The sequence below is a fragment of the Pan troglodytes genome, chromosome 9 (genome assembly GCF_028858775.2).
Source record: "Pan troglodytes isolate AG18354 chromosome 9, NHGRI_mPanTro3-v2.0_pri, whole genome shotgun sequence".
NCBI classification, from domain to species: domain Eukaryota; kingdom Metazoa; phylum Chordata; class Mammalia; order Primates; family Hominidae; genus Pan; species Pan troglodytes.
The window spans coordinates 123,120,118-123,147,924 of record NC_072407.2 but is presented as its reverse complement, the minus strand read 5'-3'; the positions used below and the strand labels follow the sequence as shown (position 1 = coordinate 123,147,924).

General features: G+C 41.3%; 1 protein-coding gene across 1 annotated transcript in view; it reads right to left on the bottom strand.

Moving 5' to 3' along the window:
- Positions 1–4,717: 4,717 nt before the first annotated feature.
- TECTA (tectorin alpha) overlaps positions 4,718–27,807 on the bottom strand; it is an 88,076-nt gene continuing 64,986 nt past the window's right edge. The window contains exons 18-23 of the mRNA NM_001419917.1: positions 27,061–27,224; positions 26,353–26,601; positions 8,216–8,378; positions 7,043–7,130; positions 6,325–6,441; positions 4,718–5,501 (exon numbers count right to left, since the gene is read on the bottom strand). Of these exons, the coding sequence (NP_001406846.1) occupies positions 5,401–5,501; positions 6,325–6,441; positions 7,043–7,130; positions 8,216–8,378; positions 26,353–26,601; positions 27,061–27,224 (882 nt within the window). The 3' untranslated portion in view covers positions 4,718–5,400. The remainder of the gene's footprint in view (positions 5,502–6,324; positions 6,442–7,042; positions 7,131–8,215; positions 8,379–26,352; positions 26,602–27,060; positions 27,225–27,807) is intronic.

The window sequence follows — 27,807 nt, the reverse complement described above, 5'->3', positions numbered from 1 at the left end:
ACATATAATTAACTCAGTAACAAATTTCTATGTGACTACAGTCTTGAAATTTAAATAATTCCACTAATACTAGGTTGATCCAACGCAAAGGTTTTCAAGCCTTAAAGTAATTAAATGTTATCTTTTTCAGTAAAATAATGTATTTTTGCCCAATTAAAATAGGGCAATATCGGTGGATTTTTGTACCCTAAAGTATTCCACAAAGGAATTCAAAAGTTAGGGGGAGAAAATAAAGAATTCTAAGTTTGTTTGTTCTTAAAAGGCTCAAAAGGTCACTATCATTCTAATATGTCTCATTAGAAGTTAAAAATTATTAAATAAACCTACACATACAAGCATACATATATGAGTAGGTTTATGTTCTTCTTTAGTTAGTACTTTTGGATATATATAACTTCAACTTAGTACTTTTCCTCTAATTTCTCTGTCAGAATGCAGCATGATCTAGGACTGAACAATATTAAATACAGTGGCAAAGCATTTGTTATGAAAGATGCTACATTTGTGTAAGGGATTGTTATTTCGTCCAATAGGAGACTATCTTAATTTCAAAACTATTTCACCATCAGTATCTTATGCTACTGAACAAAACAACAGCTAACCTAGAGGCTAGATGCAAACAGAAACACACAACGAAATGTACAGTGAACATTCTTCCTCCATTTGTTTCCTTAGCAAATAGAATTTGATTGCTGAGTTCTTCATGGAATGATGAGTCTTTTGTATTTTATTTCTATCTATAGACACAGAGATCTGTCCCTCTGCCATGGAGATGTTGTCTTATACGAGAGTCGTATTTCAGCAAACATAATTAAACCATCACAAACAGAGCCTTCCCATTAGTCAGAACAGAGTTATTGCCGTTGTGCTGTAGGTGCATGTGAACGTATTTCACATTCTGCTGGGGGGAAAAAGACCACTAAATATTGCATGGGTTTTTCTTGATCAGATTGTTTATTTCTCAACATCTTAAAGAGGTACTTAATTTTTCTTGACAGCTATTTTTGTCAACACATTAGAGAAACAGATATTAAGGGCAAAATTTGCATGGGATGCCAAGTGCTGGTATTTCCTGGAGTAATGCGTACTGTATGCATAAAAATAAATCCCATACTGTTCTCCAGAAAACGTCCTTGGCATTTGATGTGTTTTCTAAAGCTATATTCTCATAATGTCCTGCGTCTAAGGTTTCAGGGTGGTAGTGGGGCGGGGGACGGGAATCATAATTCGACTGGTGTGGTTCAATACACATTTGAGCTTCATGCAAAAATAAACAGCAGACACTAGAGGGCGCTGTTTCATTTCCTTTTTCACTGGACCGTGCTGCAGATGTCAGCGTACGGGGCACTGCAAAATATCATCATGGTCTAAACAGGCCCAAATTGCAATGAAGTACAAGCTGTAGAGATCCCCTGAGTTTTAGGAGAAAGGCTGGGAAGTTCAAAACAGGGTGGATGGTAAATTAATTCAGAATTAGTAAAGAAGTAATTTTTTATTACCCTAGCCCTTCATGATTGTCTTTTGATAATTACTTAATTCCTCTGGTTGAAAGAAATTTTATTAGATTTCAAGCTCCCACTAAATGTCAAATGGTTCTAAAAATAGCTAGAATATTAGACAATGTTAAACAGTTAGCGCTCTCAAGTTTTGTCATTAGAATTTTGAGTAGAATACATACCTACTACTGGTTAAGAAACTAATTACAGAATTCCCAGTGGTCACAAATGTCAGACCCCAAGATGTTGTTTCTTTTGATATCAAACAAATACAAAGTCAATAAGATTCCCAATTAACTTCGTTTTCAACCTTTGCTAAGCATGCACTTTCTCACCCCTTCACCCCGCAAGTAAATCTTTTAGAGCAGCAGGAAAAGGCAATGCTCTGAAGTTATCTTAACATATACTATCGTATGGCTTCTCTTTGTAAAAAGAGAAGGGATTGGGTTCGAGGGGGTAGGAGAGTGGGTGGGGTTCCCCAGGTCAAGTGTCTAGTGCCACTTTGTGACATAAGAACATTTGAAAAGAAGCTTCATGTTCTTATGTTACATAGAGGAAAATTAAGGTATTGAGGCATGTAATAATTTGTGTTTCAAGTAGAGAATTAGTGGAAGAGTCAGGATCATCTCTCAGTTCTTCTGCTTTCCAGGAAGTCAACTAAAGGGCCCGTTTGTTTTCAGTTCTGTAGAAGTATTTCTCTTTAATCCAGATAGAAGTGACAGACTCAAAGGCAATGTGAGCACCATCACCACTGATTTCCAGTTCTTCCGCCTTCCAGGCACACGGGATGTTTGTGCTTCCTCATCTCTAAAAGTCAGTTACAGCCATCTGGCTGGCATTGACCAATGAAGTGGGAACAGAAGCGATATGTGTCACTTTAGGCAGAAGCACGGAAGAGCTAGGGTGGGATTCTCCAGGCTGTCTTCCCTTGCAAAGGTGAATCTTGAAGCCACACATTGAGCTGACAACATTGAAGGATAATAAAGCCTCCAGCAACTTCCATTCCAGGATGACAATGAAAGCAGGGGCGACTTGTGTGAGTAAGAAAGAAACCTTTGTTAAGTCACTGAGATTGTGGGGGTGTTCTCTTTTTTTGAGACAAAAATCTCATTCTGTTGTCCAGGCTGGATTGCAGTGCCATGATCATGGCTCACTGCAGCCTCAACTGCCCAGGCTCAAGCGATCCTCCCAACTGAGCCTCCCAAGTAGCTGAGACTACAGGCATGCGCCACCACCCCTGGCTAATTTTTGTATTTTTTTTTGTGGAGATGGGCTCTCACTATGTTGCTCAGGCTAGTCTCAATATCCTGGGCTCAGGTGATCTGTCTGCCTGGGTCTCCCAAAATGCCGGAATTATAGGTATAAGCCACCACACCTGGCCTGGGGTTTTCTGTTGTGGCATTACAACCAGGTTTATCTTGATGGTAGACATGTGAAGGATGCCAACCAAGCGAGAAAACCAAAAGCCAAGAATGAAAGTGTGGCAAAAAGGATTTCAAGTAAAAACCTTTAAGAAAAAAAACTAGAATTTTTAATTGAGGAATTTCTAATGACTTTAATATGGGAATCAATAAAGAGGTGTTGTCAAGTAAGTAATACACCATTTCCTCCTTGTATGTTTTCAGTTAAAATTCATCTAAAAAGGCAGGTGTGGTGGCTCACGCCCATAATCCCAGCACTTTAGGAGGCCAAGGTGAGTGGGTTGCCTGAGCCCGGGAGTTCGAGACCAGCCTGGGCAACATGGTAAAACCTCATCTCTACTAAAAATATAAAAAATTAGCTGGGCATGGTGGTGCATGCCTGTAGTCCCAGCTACTAAGAAGGTTGAAGTAGTAGGATCACTTGAGCACAGAAAGTCGAGGCTGCAATGAGCCAAGATCATGCCAATAGACTCCAGCCTTGGCAACAGGAGTGAGACCCTGTCTCAGGGGAAAAAAAAAAAATCATCTAAGGATCTCAGGTAAAACCATAAATGACACATTATTATATTCAACTCATAATCTGTTTGATTTCAAAAGCCTAAACCTTTAATGGCATGAATGGAAATGGTGCATAAGCTCATCTGAATCCTCTGATCTCGAAGTATGGGACAGTATGGAATCCAGGTTTTCATGCAAACAAAGAACACACACTTAGGCGGGGCGCAGTGGCTCATGCCTGTAATCCCAGCACTTTGGGAGGCCGAGGCAGGCAGATCGCGAAGTCAGGAGATTGAGACCATCCTGGCTAACATGGTGAAAACCCTGTCTCTACTAAAAAAATACAAAAAATTAGACGGGCGTGGTGGCGGGTGCCTGTAGTCCCAGCTATTCTGGGAGGGTGAGGCAGGAGAATGGCATGAATCTGGGAGGCAGAGCTTGCAGTGAGCCAAGATCGCGCCACTGCACTCCAGCCTGGGCGATAGAGCTAGACTCCGTCTCAAAAAAAAAAGAACACACACCTAACATCCATTTCTGTCTTGCTGAGGAAGAAGTACTGTGTCTCAGCTAGAACAGACAATGGCTTGACTCCTTAATCCATCTCAGTGCTCAGCATTTCCCCAAAAGATCTTAAGATGTCCAAGCAGAAGCAGACACATATTTTTCTCCATCAATACCAGTTGTCCGCTCAGCTGCACAGCATGTGTGACTGCTGAGATAAGCTTGAATGTGTTGACTCTCCCAGAGGGCTGGGAGAACAAAACAGCTCAGTGCACATTCAGTCTACACCGCACTTCTTCAGCCCAGTGACAGTGTGATGCCAGTGCTTTGACATATGAGACAATGGCCATTTCACCCACACTCATGTTCAAAGAACACTAAGCATTTTTGCTCAGCTTTTCAGAGTTCCCAGAAAAATATAAAAATGCTATCCGTTTAAATCCAAGACAACTTCTTCAAAATAAACCTGAAGTGGGTTTTACTTTGTTTTTGCCCTTAGAAAGCAAAGCACTCCAGGGATATATTTAGCAGGCCCTCCATTTTGTAGTTAATTATAGCAGATACGTGTTTTTGTACCACTTACAAAAGAGGATGCTGCCTGCTTCTCTTCTACACCGAACCTTAATGCTCTGCTAATGCTCTGTAAGTACACATGAACAACAATATAATGGTGCATTAATGTTCTGGCCAACAGTGCCTTCCTGGTCCAATTGCTGCTACTTCTTTAAAAAAAAATTCATGGCATGCTATTTAGTGTACAAGGCTTAACATCAATAAGAATGATTCCAGCCACCAAGTAATGAGAATACTTGAACACAAAGTTTATTTAAGGATAAAACACATTAAAAAGTATTTGGTTGATTTGTAAAAAGAGAAGGGATTGGGTTCGAGGGGGTAGGAGAGTGGGTGGGGTTCCCCAGGTCAACAATATCCCCAGTGGCCAAAGCTGCCATGGCAAGGTTGAAGGACACAATGGGTGGAGAAGCGCCTCATAGACAGAACACGTGCATAACATAGATCGGACACTTCCAAACACCAGCAAGATTCCTTAGAGGGAGTCAAACCTTCCAGTCATCACTCCAAAATCATTTCAACAGGCCCTCTCTCTGTAAAAAACTGTGATCCAGAAATAGCACTGGCTTGACAGATTTCTCTGGTCAGATCTCCAGTCAGATTTCTCTAACCAGAATTTTTTTCCTTTACTGGTTTTTCATGTGAACCAAAGTCTCTAGTGACAACTGTTTGGGAATTTTACACAAGAGAGATACTTTCCATAACTGGCTTGTAGAAGCCCCGTTTCATACTCTGAAAGAGGAGCTTGGATGGTCGCTGGTTTCTGGACCTCGGACCATTGGAGGCAGGTGGCATCATTTTGAGATGCTGGACACTTTCAAATAGGTTTTGACTTAAGGGCACACACTTTTTATCCTACAGGGCGTTGAAGTAAGTAAATTACAGTACTTTATGTAGCAACCTTGAGTTAATTATGAGGTCGTGGCTGATTTATAGACAAAATGCCATAATGAAATCTGGATCATGATGAGAAGAAGCGTCCAGACTTGAAGTTCGATTGAAGAATTAGAGGCTGTAAACAGAGAGGAACACAGTAAGCCCTATGGGGGAAAAAAATACCTGTTTGATAGGGATCAGACATCTTTGCAGCACTCAGCTAAAGAAAGGAAACTTCATCGCCAAGAACCCATTTTACCTAAATGGCCCTAAGGCAGCAAAGTAGCAGAATTAATCCAATCTTTAAGAGAGTCCTACTTTGGGAGGCCAACACAGGCGGATCACGAGGTCAGGAGTTTGAGACCAGCCTGGCCAATATGGTGAAACCCCATTTCTACTAAAAATACAAAAATTAGCTGGGCGTGGTGGCGTGTGCCTGTAGTCCCAGTTACTCCGGCGGTTGAGGCAGGAGAATCGCTTGAACCCGGGAGGCAGAGGTTGCAGTGAGCCAAGATCATGCCACTGCACTCCAGTCTGGGCAACAGAGCGAGACTCCATCTCAAAAAAGAAGAGAGTCCTGTCAACCTTGTAAGAGGTCAGGGAAACCATATGCTAAGGCTTGTGTGCTGGAGGAAGCATCCCAATCCCAACCTTAGCCCAAGTAGACTTGGCAGCCAGATGTAGGCCAATATATGGTCCTTAAAATTGGCTGGATAACTTGTTTTTTTAAATTACCTTTATATTTTAGAGGAAAGAGCAAGGTTTTTTTGTTGTTGTTGTTTGTTTGTTTAATGGCCCTAGAATTCCTTGGGCATGTTCCCCATCTTTCCTTCTTAATTTCTGGAGTTTTCGAGGGAGAGTTGCTGACCGAGTGGCCTTCAAATCTGAATTTCTCCTTCTGGTGGTAAAGAACCTCCCGTGTCTCCCAGCTGCCTGCCCCAGGGTAGAAGAGTGTCTACCTCTGCAGCTCTTGCCGTCTTCCTGCAGGGTTCCTGTTACACAGCTGCAGAGAGGCCCATCCACCCGGCTCGTGCAAATCTGCTCACACCCCCCGTTGTCCTCACACCAGTCCAGCCCTACAAAAGAGCAGTTAGGAAGATTAACTACAGACAGTTCAACCCTTCCACTGGTATTGAAGGGAAGGGCTTTAAAAAGAGAGGAGGACAGGCTGGGCGCGGTGGCTCATGCCTGTAATCCCAGCACTTTGGGAGGCCGAGGCGGGTGGATCACGCGGTCAGGAGATCGAGACCATCCTGGCTAACACAGTGAAACCCCGTCTCTACTAAAAATACAAAAAAATTAGCCGGGCGTGGGGGCGGGCACCTGTAGTCCCAGCTACTCGGGAGGCTGAGGCAGGAGAATGGCGTGAACCCGGGAGGCGGAGCTTGCAGTGAGCCGAGATCGCGCCACTGCACTCCAGCCTGGGCGACAGAGAAAGACTCCGTCTCAAAGAAAAAAAAAAAAAAAAAGAGGAGGACAAAGAAAACCTCAATGCCATTGTTGAATGTTTATAAGTAAATGAAAAGATGTCTTTAAGGAAGCAGGTGATGTTCTCAAACCGGTGTCCCCAACACCAGCCTCCTCGTCCACTGGACCCACATCAGAGGTGAAACACGTCTGAGCCTTGAAATCCCGTTGTTTTAATAATTTAGGGTGTGTTTTAGGGAACATACATACTCTTTCTCCTAATAGGTCCCACTGAAATGATCTGTTCTTTGGGCTCTTTTGCGTAATCTGTGGCAATCCTGGAATTGTGTGGGCAAGTCTGCAAGACAGAATACCAGGGGGAAATTTTCACACAATTAAGCTGATAACTTATTCTTCACCATGTTTCACCTCTAAAAGAGGCAGTGGCTCTGGCCTCAAGCATTATGGAGGCTCAGATTAATTAGAACCAATGCATTCTTGATCATTGAATCCACTGGGACTCTAGGCTGTATGTTGAACAGAATTAAATACACTCTCCACACTGGAATTAGTACTTTTCCTTTTTAAAAACCTCTCCTTCATTTCTGATTGATCCACACTGGAATTAGATTCAAAGAGGCTCCCTGCCCAGGAATAGGATTGCTGTGTCTCATCAGACACTAATGTATGCAGTATCATCTGTAAGTTGCTCTGACCATAATTCACATCTTGATTCTGCAAATATGGTGTAAGCATAAAGCTGCAATGTTAAAGGCTAGGGGCCAGGTATTGGTGCAATCAAATCTTAAGGACCCAGCCCGTAAGTGGTGGAGGTGGAAGCCTGGCACAGAAGAGATCATTGGTTTGCTACCTCATCCCTCACCCCCTCCAGAGTCTGATGTAGATCAGGTGCGATGCAGGACACCTGGATACATTGTATCCTGAGCTCAAGAGTTTGGTTCTATAGTGGAGTGGAACTTGGCCCAGCGGTCATTAGAGTCAGGCCGCCTGGCTCCTTGAGACTCTAGTGCAGTGGTTCTCAACCAGGCCAACTGGCAACATCTGGAGACGTTTTGGGTGTTGAAACTGGGGGAAGATGTGACTGGTATCCATGGGTAGAGGTGAGGGATGTTGCTAACATCCTACAGTGCACAGAACAGTCCTCCACAACAAAGAATTATTCAGTCCAAAATGTCAACAGTGCCGAGCTTTGAGAAACCCTAGTCTAGCATTCAGCCAATGACTGGTTGACAATTCAGAGATAGAAGAGTAAATAGATATATTTCCCTGCGTTTTCTCTCACTGTCCCATCAAAGATGACTGTCCATCCCAAGCATCTATGGATGATTCCAGTCCGGTCACCTGGCATTCACGATCCTCATGTTGGGAAACCAAGACAGTGAGAAATAAGGCTAAGCACTTTGTTTTCACACTCTCACTTACGATTTTACAGGAGTACTTTTCTGAGTCGCAGAGTGACACTGCACAGTGAAGGTGAACTTCGTCGTAATCCCCTATGAATTTAAAGACGGTGACGTGAAAGCGACAGGTCAGGGAGACTGCATTCTCCTCGATGCCAATGGTGTTATCTTTGAGGTTCTGACACCTATTCAGAAAAAATAATGGAATCTTTGCTTCACATGTTTTCCTCTTACACCTTAATCCTCACCTTCAGTTCAAAATTTCACTTTTCACATAAAACCACCATAAATGGCAGAAATGCCTTTACATTTGAAAGTGACCCCTGGACTGCATGGGCTTGTCATTTATTATCACTCCCTCATGTTTTCATAGTTTGTTTTGAAACATCAAACACCACCTTGAATTAGTATCCTAACTGCAACTAAAAACAAAACGACTGCAGGGACCACATTCAATTTCCCCACGCTTCAGTTTCTCATTCCGCCCCCTCATAATGTTGTGTTCTACCGATACCAATTTAATAAACACAAGATTCATTCTTACTTCTTCTGTACTTTCTTCAGTTAATTATCAATGTTGGCAAGGGCCCCTGACTCAAACCCTGTTGGGAATACTTCCCATGCGTCAAGGGGAAAGAAGACCAGTCGGGGTGAGCTGCAGAGTCGTTTTGATGTAGCTGACTGCCACTTTTCTCAGCCCCCTTCCTTCTTGTGGCATTGAGCCAAGAGACAACCCCAGCCAAGACATATCTCAGGCACAGATAACTTGCTTCAATTATGTATAGTTCCCCAAATGCATCAGAGTCTCCTATAGTCCTGTGTCTTTTCATGCAATGTTTCCCCCACCTGGAAGATCTTCCTGCTCTTTGTCCAGTGCATCACTCCTGCCCTTTCTCCAACACCAGTTCTACGGCACCCTCTCTTCTATAAATGTCCCCTAGTCATGCCCAGACCAGGCACAAACAAATGGCCTTTTCTGAGTTTGCCAACAGCCCTCTGTTGAGCTCCTTGAGTGCAGGAACCAAGTCATGTTCCTTACTGTGTCTCCAATGCACTACATAGCATGTGGCATGTATTTGAAAACTTCTGTCAGATGAATGAATGAGTGAACAAATGGTGTTGCCACAGCCAAGGCTGGCCTATAGGAGCCAAAAAGCTCTTTAAAATGATAAAGATAAAAAGGGTGACTCTTTTCCTTATATTTCCTTTCCCTAGTCCACAGGATTAAATAGCTTAGCAATAAGGAAAATTAAAAATTGAAGTTATCCTTCAGCATTCCCACACTTAATATGTTTTGTAATTAGCCTTCTAGGCAAAATGCAAGTTGCTTTTCAAGGCAATAGCCTCTGAAGTGCTTTGAAGCAAAAACTTACATGCCATACTTTTCCTTAACACTGTTATTCATTTGGATAATCTGAACAGGCTCAAGGATTCTAAAGTGGTAACAGCTCTTCAGTCTTCACACTGACCTTCCCTCTTAACCAGACCACCAACTCTCTCCCAAGGAGATGACTTGACATTTAGGTATCAGAAAAACTGAAGGAAAGGGCATAGAGAGGCAGGAATGGCTATCTGGCTGTCTTTCTTAGAGTGAGCACAGACGCCAAGCACTAGAATCTTCTATTAACAATGAAACATCTGCCCTTTCCTCTGTCTAGCACATGAAGAGACAACAGAAGTGGCCTGCGTGTCCCCAGACTTACAAGCCACTTGTAGAAGTTGCTGCTGTCTCTGCCCTCCACACAGCTGGAGAGAAACAACTGACCCCAAAATACTTTAGTGGACCCATTTTGCAGCTCATTCATTAAGCATTGAACATCTGGTTTCCCTAAGCGCACTGGAAAAAAACAATAACCACATCCCTCCAAGAAAGGTTAGGAGGACTGATGGATTCACCTACATAAAGAAGTCACTTCCCACCCAACCACAGTTTAATTTGAAGACGTTTATTCAGACAGACACTGGGGTAAGCTGAGATTTATGAACATGCTCTCCGGCTCACTCTCCCTCTCTGGGTCAAGTCTATTAAATGCCATTTTAAAAATGCTAAATGCTACCACGTCCTTCAAAGGAGACATAAGCCCTATAATCTGGGTTTGCATTTGTAGAGTGTCTCATATCTTAACCCTTTTATGTTGTGAAAGGAATACAAAAAGAGGAGGAAGAAACATGGACAAAAGGATAATTGTGATGCTCACCCACTCATCTAGGCCTGCAGGACACCAAGTAGTCACCACGTCCCTCCCTTTCCCTTTGAGGAGGATAAACATCAATTCAGAAATACAAATACCTTAGTGAGGTCTTTGCTGAAAATTCCACAATACACCTCAGCAACCCATGCCATTCACCACACCTGGTCACTTAGGGAGTCGGTGTGTCTTGAAACCTAAAAGGATTTCTTCTCTGCTCCTTGATAGTTGTGTGACCTTGAGTGAGCGCTGTGCCTAGCCTCTCTGAGCCTGTTTCGTCTGCAAACTAGTGAATGTCTATTGTTTGTCTTCCCAGAACCACACCCTTCTTCTCTTGGGAAACCATGCCTCTTTCCCTCAACCATAAAGCTACTTACAGTATCCACAGCACTCTCTGACCACCACAGGGATGGGTGCTGACCAGGCCAGGCAAATGCAATGGTGCATAACCCTACCCACCAAATGAAGGATAAGCAAGTGGTCCAGGATAGGCCTGGGATTCCCTGCACTGGAGTTAGAAGTGCTCTCTCCTCATTGGTTACAATGCTATGAGAATGTGAGTCTAGGATTGCCAGTGTCTAACAAGGTCAATGAGAGAGAGAGACAAAGAGGAGGAGACAAGGGATAAAGCAAGAGGAGAGTGTTGATAGCATCTGGCTCCCTGGATCTAATCATCTCTGAAGTCACATCCACTCCTGTGATTTGGTGTTGTAACCATTAAATGCCTTGGTTTTTGCATAAACTAGTTTGAATGGGTCTCTACCACTTAGAATTGTGATTAATACATTCACCTGCTTTAAGAATTATTGTAGGCTGGCTGGCATGGTAGGTCACACCTGTAATCCTAGCACTTTGGGAGGCGAAGATGGGAGGATCACTTGAGCCTAAGAGTTCAAGACCAGCCTGAACAACACAGGGAGACCAAGTCTCTACGAAAAATAGAGAAAATTAGCTGGGCATGGTGGTGTGTGCCTGTAGTCCCAGCTACTCAGGAGGCTGAGGTGGGAGGATCACTTGAGCCCAGGACGTTGAGACTGCATTGAGCCATAATCATACAACCACACTCTAGCCTGGGCAACAGAGTGAGACTAAATTCATTCAATGAATGAAATTAAAAAATACAATCAAGAGCTTCAACAATATGCTAGATCAAACAGAATAAAGAATTATTTTTTTTTTGAGATGGAGTCTTGCTCTGTCGCCAGGCTGGAGTGCAGTGGTGAGATCTCAGCTCACTGCAACCTCTGCCTCCTGAGTTCAAGTGATTCTCCTGCCTCAAGTTGAATAGAGCATCAAAGAAAGAACACTGGAATTCAACAAAAGAGGGACAGAGGATCTCCGAGGCATGAAAATAAAGGGAAACAAAGCAGTTGGCCCTGCTAGGGTCAGCTTGGAGCCAGGAGAAACTTCCCAATATGGGAAAAGGTAATTGAGAGATCCCCAGTGGTCCATATTCCACTGCAGACTTTCGTAATGCTAGCCATGGGAGAGCCATTTGGGCCCTGAGACTAGTATAGGAAGCTACCCAGACTCCACATAACAGTATTGTTCCAGAGAAGGAGTTCACACTGAATCGCACACCCTCCAGCCCCTCAGACCCAAGCAGCTGCAGCATGGTGCCATGTTGCAAGCCCAGCCCCCGTCAGACTATATCTTGCCCTGGGGCCCGACATCCCCTGCTTCTTCACATCCCTGGAGCCCTGCTAACACTCACCCCTCATGCCTACTTAAAAGGATGCAGGTTCACAACACTGGCTGGACTCAGTGGTGCAGGTGGGTCCAAGCACTCTAACCCACACAGTGTCCTACACCCTGGGGAACAGGTGATGCAGTGCACCAAGGAGGCTGTCCCCAGGAAAAAGGGGCTGACGCACAAGCTCCCCAGAACCCAAGAGCCACCTGCCTGCAGCTGCTGCCACTGTCAGCAACTCTGCCACTTCCCCAGCAGCAGGGCCACCAGACACCCATATACACCTTCAGGGGGCCTGAAGATCAGCCCACCAGGTGCTGTCATGGGGCCTGAGGACAGGCCTGCCCCACCCACCACCACTGGTGCCCATGTATCCTGTCGAGGGATCTGGGGTTTGACTCACCCACCAGTCACCACTGGCTCCCACACACATCTTCCAGGGGTCTAAGGACAGGCCTAACCAACGTGTTGCCACCACCACTGGCAACCAAGTGTGTCGTTGGGGGGATTTAGGGATCAACCTGCCCCATCCACTAACACCGATGGCTGCATGTACCATCAGGGGGCCTGACAACAGACCTGCCCCACCCACTGCCAGTGCTCACATGCACCATCGGGGGCTTGGGGATCAGCCCACCCCTGTGCTCACACACATCATCAAGGGATCTGAAGATAGGCCTGCCCTGCTTGCCACTCCCAGCACCCATGCACATCATCTGGAGGCTTATGGATTGCCCTACCCTGTCCACCACTGCCAACGACTACATTTGCCTTTAAAATTTGCCTTTTGGGAACCTGAGGGCAGGCCCACCCAGCCTGCCACCACTGCCAGAACTCACCAATGTGCCACCTGAGGACCTGAGGACTGGCCCACCACCACCACCACTGGCACTCCCATGTGAAGCTCTGGGGCCTGAGAGTTGGCCCACTGCTGCTACTGCCATCACTGATGCCACACACACCACTTAGGGCCTGAGGACCCACCCACCCGGCCCACTGCTACCACTGACCAAGGATTGGCCCACCCAGACCTTCTACCATGAGTGCTTGTTAATGCCACCCAGGGGCCCAAAAGCTGGCATGCCTAGCCTGTTATCACCACCACTGGTACCCAAGGACTGGCCCATCTGGCATCCCTGTCCCCAGCAAAGCCTCACCATATCCTCCATTAATAGCCTAAGTCACTGACTAACTCACAGACATGACTGATGCTGATTACAGCTGAAGAAATCATATGGAGACCACACTGCTGTGTCCACTCAGAATCAAAGCCAAAGTCAAACCCAACCAACACTATAGATACATCTATAGGAAAAACTCTGTCCCTACAAAAGCCAATCCATAAAATTGGAGAAGCAACTATTATACCAGATGCACAGAAACAAACATAAAGACATAAGAACATAAAAAAGCAAGGACACAATAAGAACACAATAATTCTCCAGTGACTGGGCATGGTGGCTCACGCCTGTAATCCCAGCACTTTGTGAGGCCAAGGTGGGTGGATCACCTGAGGTTGTGAGTTTGAGATAGCTTGACCAACATGGAGAAACCTGTCTCTACTAAAAATACAAAAATTAGCTGGGCATGGTGGCACATTCCTATAATCCCAGCTACTCAGGAGGCTGAGGCAGGAGAATCACTTGAACCCGGGAGGCAGAGGTTGTGGTGAACTGAGATTGCGCCATTGCACTCCAGCATGGGCAACAAGAGCAAAACTCCATTTCAAAAAATAAAAATAATAATAATAATAATAATAATTCTCCAGCAACACATTCCAACAAAAAAAGAAATCTATGAAATACCTGAGAAAGAATTCAATATAATGATATTAAAGAAGTTCAGTGAGATACAGGAAAACACAAATAAACAATACAAAGAAATCAGAAAAATAATTCATGATCTGAGTGAGAAATTCAACAAAGAGACAGATAAAAAGAACCAAACAGAAATTTTGGAACTGAAGAATTCAATGAATGAAATTAAAAAATACAATCAAGAGCTTCAACAATATGCTAGATCAAACAGAATAAAGAATTATTTTTTTTGAGACAGAGTCTTGCTCTATCACCAGGCTGGAGTGCAGTGGTGAGATCTCAGCTCACTGCAACTTCTGCCTCCTGAGTTCAAGTGATTCTCCTGCCTCAGCCTCCCAAGTAGCTAGGACTACAGACACACGCCACCAGGCCTGGCTAATTTTTTGTATTTTTAGTAGAGACAGGGTTTCACTGTGTTAGCCAGGATGGTCTCAATCTCCTGACCTCATGATCCACCCGCTTCGGCCTCCCAAAGTGCTGGGACTACATGTGTGAGCCACTGTGCCTGGCCAGAATAAAGAATTTTAAAACTTGAATACAGGTCTTTGAAATAACCTAGTCAGGCAAAAAAAAAAAAAAAAAAAAAAAAAAAAAAAAGGAATAAGAAAGAAAGAAGAAATCCTATGTTAAATATAAGACATTATAAAGTGACCAAATATACCAATTTGGGGAGTTCCAGAAGGGCAAAAGATGTCCAAAGGCATAGAAAACCTATTTAATGAAATAATAGCTGAAAACTTCCCAAGTCTTGCAAGAGATATAAACATCTACATACAGGAAGCTCAAAGATCCCAAATTGATTCAACCGAAAAATTGTCTTCTCCAAGGCATATTACACTCAAAGTGACAAAAGCCAAAGACAGAATTCTAAAAACAGTGAAAGAAAAGCATCAAGTTATATATAATAGAACCCCATCAGACCAACAGCAGATCTCTCAGCAGAACTCTTGTAGGATAGGAGAGAATGCAAGGATATATTCAAAGTGCTGAAATAAAAAAAACCTGCTAATCAAGAATACTATACCCAGCAAAGCTATCCTTCAAAAATGAAGAAAAATAGTATTTCCCAGACAAGCAAAAACTGAGGGAATTCACCACCAGGCCAGCCCTACAAGAACATTTAAGTGTGTCCTACATTTGGAAGTGAAGGGTTGATATATAACATAATAAAAACACACAAAAGTGTAAACTCAATGGCAGATCATACACACAAAACCGAAAGAGAAGGAGTCAAATGTTACTGCTACAGAAAGCCACCAAACTACAATAATAAATGATAAGAGAGAATGAAACAAAGGGTACACAAACAACCATAAAACAATAAACAAAATGACAGGAATAAGTTCTCACTTATCAATAATAACCTTGAATGTAAGCAGATTAAATTCCCCACTTAAAAGATACAGACTGGTTGAACAGCTAAAAAAAAAAAAAAAAAAAAACTCAAATATATGCTGCCTACAAGAAACTCACTTCACCTGTAAAGACACACATAGACTGAAAGTAATGGGATGGAAAAAGATAATTTGTGACAATCAAAACCAAAAGCAAGCAGGAGTAGCTATATTTGTGTCAGATATAACAGACTTTAAGTCAAAGGCTGTAAAAAGAGACAAAGATCATTACATAATGAAGAAAGGACAAATTCAGCAAGAGGATACAACAATTCTAAATATATATCCATCCAACATCACAGCACCCAAATATGTAAAGCAAATATTATTAGATCTAAAGGGAGAGATAAATTCCAAAGTAAAGAAAATTGGGGAATTTAACACCCTACTCTCAACATTGGAAAGAAAATCAACAAAAAAAATTTACTTAAATTGCACTTTAGACCAAATGGACTTAACAGGCATTTACAGAATATTTTACCCAACAGCTGCAGAGTACACATTTTTCTCATTAGTACACAGAATATTTTCCAAGATAGATCATATGTTAGGCCAAAAACCAAGTCCTGACAAATTTTTAAAAATTGAAATCATATCGACTATCTTCTCAGACCACAATGGAATAAAACTAGAAATCAATAATATGAGAAATTTTGGACACTGAACAAATACTTAGAAATTAGGCAACATGCTCCTGAACAAGCACTGGGTCAATGAATAAATTAAGAAGGAGATTTAAAAAAAATTTTTAAAAACAAGTGAAAATGGAAACAGAACATACCAAAACATGTGAGATACAACAAAAAAGAGTGCTAAGAGGAAAATTTATTGCAATATACACCTACATCAAAAAAGTAGAAAATTAAATCCAAAATTAGTAGAAGGAAAAATATAATAAAGATTAGGCCAGAGCTAAATAAAGTAGAGATCAAAACAAGCAAAGAATCAATGAAATGTAAATTTGGTTTTTTAAAAGATAACAAAATGATAAAGCACCAGTTAGACTAACTTAAGGGGAAAAAAGAGAGAAAACCCAAGTAAAATCAGAAATAAAAAAGAAGATAATACTACTGATACCACAGAAATACAAAGAATCATTACAGACTGTTATGAACAACTATACACTTTGTAAAACCTACAGAAAATGGATAGATTCTTGGACACATACAACCTACCAAGGTTGAACCAGGAAGAAATAGAAAACCTGAACAGACCAATAACTGATAACAAGATTGAATCAGGAACAAAATGTCTCTCAGCAAAGAAAAGTCCAGGACTAGTTGTCTTTACTGCTAAATTCTACCATACTTACAAAGAAGAACTAATACCAATGCTTCCTAAACTATTTCAAAAAAACTGAAGATGAAGGAATTTGGGGATTCTTCCTAGCTCATTCTACAAGACTAGCATTACCCTGATATCAAAACTAGACCAGGACACCACACACACACACACACACACACACACACACACACACACACACTAACTACAAGCCAATATCTAAACATAGATGCAAAAATCCTCAAGAAAATACTAGCAAACTGAATCTAACAACACATCAAAAAGATAATACACCATGATCAAGCAGGATTTATTCCAGGGATGCAAGAATGTTTCAATATATACAAATCAATAAATGTCATATATCACATAAGAATGAACAATAGAACGGTTGGGAGCCAAGATGGCTGAATAGGAACAGCTCCAGTCTACAGCTCCCAGCGTGAGCGACGCAGAAGACGGGTGATTTCTGCATTTCCATCTGAGGTACTGGGTTCATCTCACTAGGGAGTGCCAGACAGTGGGCGCAGGACAGTGCGTGCAGCGCACTGTGCATGAGCCGAAGCAGGGCGAGGCATTGCCTCACTCGGGAAGCACAAGGGGTCAGGGAGTTCCCTTTCCTAGTCAAAGAAAGGGGTGACAGGTGGCACCTGGAAAATCGGGTCACTCCCACCCCAATACTGCGCTTTTCCGACGGGCTTAAAAAACAGCGCACCAGGAGATTATATCCCGCACCTGGCTCAGAGGGTCCTATGCCCACGGAGTCTCGCTGCTTGGTAGCACAGCAGTCTGAGATCAAACTGCAAGGCGGCAGCAAGGCTGGGGGAGGGGCGCCCGCCATTGCCCAGGCTTGCTTAGGTAAACAAAGCAGCCGGGAAGCTCGAACTGGGTGGAGCCCACCACAGCTCAAGGACACCTGCCTGCCTCTGTAGGCTCCACCTCTGGGGGCAGGGCACAGACAAACAAAAAGACAGCAGTAACCACTGCAGACTTAAATGTCCCTGTCTGACAGCTTTGAAGGGAGCAGTGGTTCTCCCGGCACGCAGCTGGAGATCTGAGAACAGGCAGACTGCCTCCTCAAGTGGGTCCCTGACCCCTGACCCCCAAGCAGCCTAACTGGAAGGCACCCTCCAGTAGGGGCAGACTGACACCTCACACGGCTGGGTACTCCTCTGAGACAAAACTTCCAGAGGAACGATCAGACAGCAGCATTTGTGGTTCACGAAAATCTGCTGTTCTGCAGCCACCGCTGCTGGTACCCAGGCAAACAGGGTCTGGAGTGGACCTCTAGCAAACTCCAATAGACCTGCAGCTGAGGGTCCTGTCTGTTAGAAGGAAAACTAACAAACAGAAAGGACATCCACACCAAAAACCCATCTGTACATCACCATCATCAAAAACCAAAAGTTGATAAAACCACAAAGATGGGGAAAAAACAGAGCAGAAAAACTGGAAACTCTAAAAAGCAGAGCGCCTCTCCTCCTCCAAAGGAATGCAGCTCCTCACCAGCAATGGAACAAAGCTGGACAGAGAATGACTTTGACGAGTTGAGAGAAGAAGGCTTCAGACAATCAAACTACTCCGAGCTACAGGAGGAAATTCAAATCAAAGGCAAAGCAGTTGAAAACTTTGAAAAAAATTTAGACGAATGTATAACTAGAATAACCAATACAGAGAAGTGTGTAAAGGAGCTGATGGAGCTGAAAGCCAAGGCTCAAGAACTACGTGAAGAATGCAGAAGCCTCAGGAGTTGATGTGATCAACTGGAAGAAAGGGTATCAGTGATGGAAGATGAAATGAATGAAATGAAGCAAGAAGGGAAGTTTAGAGAAAAAAGAAGAAAAAGAAATGAACAAAGCCTCCAAGAAATGTGGGACTATGTGAAAAGACCAAATCTACGTCTGATTGGTGTACCTGAAAGTGATGGGGAGAATGGAACCAAGTTGGAAAATACTCTGCAGGATATTATCCAGGAGAACTTCCCCAATCTAGCAAGGCAGGCCAACATTCAGATTCAGGAAATACAGAGAACGCCACAAAGATACTCCTCGAGAAGAGCAACTCCAAGACACATAATTGTCAGATTCACCAAAGTTGAAATGAAGGAAAAAATATTAAGGGCAGCCAGAGAGAAAGGTCAGGTTACCCACAAAGGGAAGCCCATCAGACTAACAGCGGATCTCTCGGCAGAAACTCTACAAGCCAGAAGAGAGTGGGGTCCAATATTTGACATTCTTAAAGAAAAGAATTTTCAACCCAGAATTTCATATCCAGCCAAACTAAGCTTCATAAGTGAAGGAGAAATAAAATACTTTACAGACAAGCAAATGCTGAGAGATTTTGTCACCACCAGGCCTGCCCTAAAAGAGCTCCTGAAGGAAGCACTAAACATGGAAAGGAACAACCGGTACCAGCCACTGCAAAAACATGCCAAATTGTAAAGACCATCGAGGCTAGGAAGAAACTGCATCAACTAACGAGCAAAATCACCAGCTAACATCATAATGACAGGATCAAATTCACACATAACAATATTAACTTTAAATGTAAATGGACTAAATACTCCAATTAAAAGACACAGACTGGCAAATTGGATAAAGAGTCAAGACCCATCAGTGTGCTGTATTCAGGAAACCCATCTCACATGCAGAGACACACATAGGCTCAAAATAAAAGGATGGAGGAAGATCTACCAAGCAAATGGAAAAAAAAAAGGCAGGGGTTGCAATCCTAGTCTCTGATAAAACAGACTTTAAACCAACAAAGATCAAAAGAGACAAAGAAGGCCATTACATAATGGTAAAGGGATCAATTCAACAAGAAGAGCTAACTATCCTAAATACATATGCACCCAATACAGGAGCACCCAGATTCATAAAGCAAGTCCTGAGTGACCTACAAAGAGACTTAGACTCCCACACAATAATAATGGGAGACTTTAACACCCCGTCAACATTAGACAGATCAACGAGACAGAAAGTTAACAAGGATACCTAGGAATTGAACTCAGCTCTGCACCAAGCGGACCTAATAGACATCTACAGAACTCTCCGCCCCAAATCAACAGAATATACATTCTTTTCAGCACCACACCACACCTATTCCAAAATTGACCACATAGTTGGAAGTAAAGCTCTCCTCAGCAAATGTAAAAGAACAGAAATTATAACAAACTGTCTCTCAGACCACAATGCAATCAAACTAGAACTCAGGATTAAGAAACTCACCCAAAACCACTCAACTACATGGAAACTGAACAACCTGCTCCTGAACAACTATGGGTACACAACGAAATGAAGGCAGAAATAAAGATGTTCTTTGAAACCAACGAGAATAAGGACACAACATACCAGAATCTCTGGGACACACTCAAAGCAGTGTGTAGAGGGAAATTTATAGCACTAAATGCCCACAAGAGAAAGCAGGAAAGATCCAAAATTGACACCCTAACATCACAATTAAAAGAACTAGAAAAGCAAGAGCAAACACATTCAAAAGCTAGCAGAAGGCAAGAAATAACTAAAATCAGAGCAGAACTGAAGGAATTAGAGACACAAAAAAACCCTTCAAAAAATTAATGAATCCAGGAGCTGTTTTTTTTGAAAGGATCAACAAAATTGATAGACTGCTAGCAAGACTAATAAAGAAGAAAAGAGAGAAGAATCAAATAGACGCAATAAAAAATGATAAAGGGGATATCACCACCGATCCCACAGAAATACAAACTACCATCAGAGAATACTACAAACAGCTCTACGCAAATAAACTAGAAAATCTAGAAGAAATGGATAAATTCCTCGACACATACACCCTCCCAAGACTAAACCAGGAAGAAGTTGGATCTCTGAACAAATCAGTAACAGGCTCTGAAATTGTGGAAATAATCAATAGCTTACCAACCAAAAAGAGTCCAGGACCAGATGGATTCACAGCCGAATTCTACCAGAGGTACAAGGAGGAACTGGTACCATTCCTTCTGAAACTATTCCAATCAACAGAAAAAGAGGGAATCCTCCCTAACTCATTTTATGAGGCCAGCATTATCCTGATACCAAAGCCAGGCAGAGACACAACCAAAAAAGAGAATTTTAGACCAATATCCTTGAAGAACATTGATGCAAAAATCCTCAATAAAATACTGGCAAACCAAATCCAGCAGCACATCAAAAAGCTTATCCACCATGATCAAGTGGGCTTCATCCCTGGGATGCAAGGCTGGTTCAATATACGTAAATCAATAAATGTAATCCAGCATGTAAACAGAACGAAAGACAAAAATCACATGATTATCTCAATAGATGCAGAAAAGGCCTTTGACAAAATTCAACAACGCTTCATGCTAAAAATTCTCAATAAATTAGGTATTGATGGGACATATCTCAAAATAATAAGAGCTATCTATGACAAACCCACAGCCAATATCATACTGAATGGGCAAAAACTGGAAGCATTCCCTTTGAAAACGGGCACAAGACAGGGATGCCCTCTCTCACCACTCCTATTCAACATAGTGCTGGAAGTTCTGGCCAGGGCAATTAGGCAGGAGAAGGAAATAAAGGGTATTCAATTAGGAAAAGAGGAAGACAAATTGTCCCTGTTTGCAGATGACATGATTGTATATCTAGAAAACCCCATTGTCTCAGCCCAAAATCTCCTTAAGCTCATAAGCAACTTCAGCAAAGTCTCAGGATACAAAATCAATGTACAAAAATCATAAGCATTCTTATACACCAATAACAGACAAACAGAGAGCCAAATCATGAGTGAACTCCCATTCACAATAGCTTCAAAGAGAATAAAATACCTAGGAATCCAACTTACAAGGGACGTGAAGGACCTCTTCAAGGAGAACTACAAACCACTGCTCAATGAAATAAAAGAGGATACAAATAAATGGAAGAACATTCCATGCTCATGGGTAGGAAGAATCAATATCATGAAAATGGCCATACTGCCCAAGGTAATTTACAGATTCAATGCCATCCCCATCAAGCTACCAATGACTTTCTTCACAGAATTGGAAAAAACTACTTTAAAGTTCATATGGAACCAAAAAAGAGCCCGCATCGCCAAGTCAATCCTAAGCCAAAAGAACAAAGCTGGAGGCATCACGCTACCTGACTTCAAACTATACTACAAGGCTACAGTAACCAAAACAGCATGGTACTGGTACCAAAACAGAGATATAGATCAATGGAACAGAACAGAGCCCTCAGAAATAACGCCGCATATCTACAACTATCTGATCTTTGACAAACCTGAGAAAAACAAGCAATGGGGAAAGGATTCCCTATTTAATAAATGGTGCTGGGAAAACTGGCTAGCCATATGTAGAAAGCTGAAACTGGATCCCTTCCTTACACCTTATACAAAAATTAATTCAAGATGGATTAAAGACTTAAACATTAGACCTAAAACCATAAAAACCCTAGAAGAAAACCTAGGCTTTACCATTCAGGACATAGGCATGGGCAAGGACTTCATGTCTAAAACACCAAAAGCAATGGCAACAAAAGCCAGAATTGACAAATGGGATCCAATTAAACTAAAGAGCTTCTGCACAGCAAAAGAAACTACCATCAGAGTGAACAGGCAACCTACAAAATGGGAGAAAATTTTTGGAACCTACTCATCTGACAAAGGGCTAGTATCCAGAATCTACAATGAACTCAAACAAATTTACAAGAAACAAACAAACAAACCCATCAAAAAGTGGGCGAAGGACATGAACAGACACTTCTCAAAAGAAGACATTTACGCAGCCAAAAAACACATGAAAAAATGCTCACCATCACTGGCCATCAGAGAAATGCAAATCAAAACCACAATGAGATACCATCTCACACCAGTTAGAATGGCAATCATTAAAAAGTCAGGAAACAACAGGTGCTGGAGAGGATGTGGAGAAATAGGAACACTTTTACACTGTTGGTGGGACTGTAAACTAGTTCAACCCTTGCGGAAGTCAGTGTGGCGATTCCTCAGGGATCTAGAACTAGAAATACCATTTGACCCAGCCATCCCATTACTGGGTATATACCCAAAGGACTATAAATCATGCTGCTATAAAGACACATGCACATGTATGTTTATTGTGGCACTATTCACAATAGCAAAGACTTGGAACCAACCCAAATGTCCAACAATGATAGACTGGATTAAGAAAATGTGGCACATATACACCATGGAATACTATGTAGCCATGAAAAATGATGAGTTCATGTCCTTTGTAGGGACATGGATGAAACTGGAAATCATCACTCAGTAAACTATCACAAGAACAAAAAACCAAACACCGCATATTCTCACTCATAGGTGGGAATTGAACAATGAGAACACATGGACACAGGAAGGGGAACGTCACACTCTGGGGACTGTTGTGGGGTGGGGAGAGGGGGGAGGGATAGCTTTAGGAGATACACCTAATGCTAAATGACGAGTTAATGGGTGCAGCACACCAGCATGGCACATGTATACATATGTAACTAACCTGCACATTGTGCACATGTACCCTAAAACGTAAAGTATAATAATAATAAAATAAAATAAAATAAAGAATGAACAATAAAAACCATATGATTATCTGAATAGATGCACAAAAAGCATTTGATAAAATTCAATGTCCCTTTATGATAAAAATTCTCAAAAAATTAGGCACAGAAGGAACATGTCTCAACATAATGAAGGTCATATATGACAAACCCACAGATAATATCATACTGAACGGAGAAAAGCTGAAAGTACTGGAACAATTCCTGGGTGCTCACTGTCATCATTCCTATTAACATAGTACTAGAAGTCCTAGCCAGTTCAATCAAGCAAGAGAGAAAAATAAAAGACATCCAAACTGGGAAACAGAAAGTCAAACTGTCCCTTTGCAGATAACATGATCTTATATACAGAAAAACCTAAAGATTCAATCAAAAACTCTTAGAACAGATAAACAAATTCAGTAAAGTTGCAGGACATAAAAACAACATGCAAAAATCAGTAGCATTTTTATACACCAATAATGAACTAGCAGCAAAATAAATCAAGAAGGCAATCTCATTTATAATACCTACAAAAAAATGAGAAATCTAGGAATAAATTTAACCAAGTGAAAATCTCTACAAGGAAAATTACAAAACGCTGATGGAAGAAATTGAAGAGGACAAACAAATGGAAAGGTATCTCATGCTTATGGATTGGGAGAATTAAAATTGTTAAGGTGACCATACTACTCACAAAAATCCCACAGATCAAATGCAATCCCTATCAATACACCAATGAAATTCTTCACAGAAATAGAAAAAAAATCCTAAAATTTGTATAAAGCCACAATAGACCCTGAATAGCCCAAGCAATACTCACTAAAAAGAACAAAGCTGGAGACATCACACTGCCTGACTTTTAAGTATAGTGTGAAGCTATAGTAGCCAAAACAGCATGGTATTGTATAAAAACAGACACATAGAGCAGTGTAACAAAACAGAACTCAGAAATAAATCCATGTATTTACAGCCAACTGATTTTCAACAAAGATGTCAAGAACATACATTGGGGAAAGAATGCTCTCTTCAAAAACTGGTGCTGAGAAAACTGGATATCCATATGCAGAAGAATTAAATTATACCCCTGTGTCTCACCATAAACAAAAATCAACTCAAAGAGGATTAAAGATTTAAATGTGCAACCAGAAACTATAAAGCTACTAGAAGAAAACAAAGTGAACATTCTTCATCATTAGTTGAGGCAAATATTTTATGGGTAAGATTTCAAAAGCCCAAGCGACAAAGCAAAAATAGACAAATGGGACTATATTAAACTAAAAAGTCTCTACACAGCAAAGAAATCAATCAACAAAATGAAGAGACAACCTGTTGAATAAAAGAAAATATTTGCAAACTATTCATCCAACAAGGGATTAGTATCCAGAATATGCAAGAAACTCAAACAACTCAACAGCAAGAAAACAATAATTTCTTTAAAAACTGGGCAAAGGATTTACACAAATATTTCTCAAAAGAAGGCATACAAATGGCCAACAGGTATATGAAAAAACAATGCTCAACATTACTAATTATCAGGGAAATAAAAATCAAAACCACAATGAGATATCATGTCATGCCAGTAAAAATGGCTACTATTAAAAAGACAAAAAGTAACAAATGCTAGTGAGGATGTGGAGAAAGGGGAACTCTTCTACACTACTGGTGGGAATAGAAATGAGTACAGCCATTATGGGAAACACTACAGAGGTTTCACGCGCACACACACATGCAAAACAAAACAAAACAAAACAAAACAAAAAAACCCCACTAAAAATAGAACTCCCACATGATCCAGCAAGGCCACTACTGGGTATTTATCCAAAGGAAAGGAAATTAGTATATCAAAAGAATACCTACACTTCCATGTTTATTGCAGCACTATTCACAATAGCCAAGATATGGAATCAACCTAAGTATACATCAATGGATGAATGGATAAAGAAAATGTGATATATATACACAAGGGAATACTATTCAGCCTTAAAAAGAAATGAAATCCTATCATTTGCAACAACATGGTCAGAACTGGAAGTCATTATGTTAAGTGAAATAAGCCAGGCAGGGAAAGACAAATATCTCAGGTTCTCACTCACATGTGGGAGCTTAAAAAGTTGATTTCATGGAAGTACAGAGTAGACTGATAGTTACCAGAGGCTGGGAAAGAAGCTGGGATGAAGAGAGGTTGGTTAATGGCTACAAACGTGCATTTAGATAAAAGGAATAAGTTCTAGTGTTCAATAGCACAGTAGGGTGACTATAGTTAACAACAATTTATTGTATATTTCAAAATAGCCAGAAGAGAAGATTTGAAATGCCCCACACAAAGGAAAGATACATATTCAAGGTGATAGATATCCTAAATTCCCTGATCTGAGCACTACACATTCAATGCATGTGTCAAAATATCACATCTATTCCATAAATATGTAAATGTATCAATACATTTTTAAAAGAAATTCATATAAATAGTAACTATTGGAGTGACAAAAATGTTCTAAAATTAGATTATGGTGATATTTGCAATTCTCTGCAAATTTACCAAAACCCATTGATTTTTACAGTTAAAGCAAGTAAATTGTATTATAAATTATCTTTGCAATAAAGCTGTTAAAATGAATTGTTATAAAATCTATTGCAATAAATGTAAACTGTCTAATGTAACCAGAAAGTATTTTTGTTTTTAATAAAGATAATTATTGTGGTTGGTCTACAGTCTTTTCTTCTCATTCATTCATTCATTCATTTGAGAATTTTTGTTGTGTAATCACTGTGTTTCAGGAAATATACTAAGTGGTAAGCATACAGTGGTGAGTAAAAGGAAACTTGTTGAGTCTATAGGCTATTAGGTTAACTTCTTTTTTATTTTTATAGATGCCTTGTTCATTAACCTGTGGTTATTGTCATTATATTCTTTCATTTGCAGAACTCCACATTCTTCCCAAATTGAAGTTCAAAGTAAACAGCACAGAATCCCCACTTTGAGAATAAAGCATCTGTAGTTAATGCCACATGGACGTGGGGTACCTACCACTATATTTCTATGTGACTTTAGGCAAGTTACTTGATTGTCTGTAAAAAGAGGCTTATAATATCTACCTCATAGGTTGTCTTGAGAATTAGATGAATTAATAAATGCAAAATTCTGGCCTTGTAGGCAGCCAACAAATATCAGTTTCCATTCCCTTCCTTAAAAAATGATGAGGACAATATTATACCTGAAGCTCTGAGAATGTTGTCTATAAAGAGGCTACTCACCCTCCTTCAATGATGAAATATCGGAGCTTATCATTGCTATCTCGGGTGGGTGTGGCATAGCATTTGTTGAGTGTTAGGATTAAATGTGTGGCGTCAGCTCCAACCACAAAAACCCCTACATACAGCACATCTCGAGTCGTCAACACTACTTCACCCTGGCGGTAAGGGTGTTTGTAGGAGGCGTTTTTGTAGAGAGCCATCTTGGTGATGAAGCTGCCTTCTTGGGTTGGAACTGTCAGGTTAATTACACTAAAACGGAAACAATTATGAGACAGGAACCCAAAACAATGTCACCTATTCAATTACCTACCATTTTTCAGGCTGAGAATGCAGAGGGAAAGCAAAGCACGTAGTAGCAAAGTCTAAGGCTGTGCTGTCCAATACAGTACCTGCTAGCCACATGGGGCAGTTTACATTTAAATGAAATGAAATTAAATAAAATTAAAAATTCAATTCCGCAGCCCCCTGAGCCACATTTCAAGTGCTGAGCAGCCACATGTAGCCACCACATTAAACAGTACAGATGGAATATTTCCATCGTCACAGAGAGTTCTACTGAACAATGCTGGTTGAAAGCATTTAGGCTCAAGAAACGTGAATTATGTTTTTCCTAGGGCATCAAAGACAAACGCTAGCAATTTTGATTATGCTAACCTTAACTGTCAAGGAATAGAAAAAGCAATGTGCACAGCCCAGGAGACACCTTACCTTAGCATAGGCTTCACAACAGAATCCAAGGAGATCTTGATATCCAGCTCATAAGCACATGAAAATTCCACATTGATCGTGCGGTCCCTGGTGATGATGTTGCCAGTGTTGTTGGCGCTTTCGATCCAGAGTGTGTTTTTATACATGATATGCGTGCCATTGGACTGCAGAACAAGGGGAAGTCAGAAATCGTTACATCTGGGAGTGAGTATGTAGCTTGCATATCAAATCCATATCCCTGAAAGTGGAGAAATGGCTTCCTTCCATACATAATTTAGAGGCCAGTATAAATCAGCATGGAGCTAGCCTTAGCATTTACTTGAGGGAAAAAAAGTATTACAATAGATATCAGCAGCACCCTTCAGTCTGATAACCTTGAATACCCGTGGAAGGTGATTTCATCTACTACTGAATTCTAACCACTACCAGACCCCACTTATCTGTGGGACCCCAAGCTAGGAATAGCATGAACTATTGCCATTGCTGGGTAATAGAAATCTTCTTTTTCAATGCTTAATTCAAAATCTCTTCTCCACCAAATCCATTACCAGACATGCCTACAAGGACCAACATGAACAAGTGCAAGTTTCACCTCCTTACTCCTTTCAGCCTCTGGTAAAAGTTTTAAGGAATAGAGCCATGAATAGAAGACACAGAGCAAGATGGAAAAAGAAGAGAAACAAGATACTTTGCTAACCTATACACTGGATAATCTGACATTAAAAGTTGGGACCTCACTATATTTCT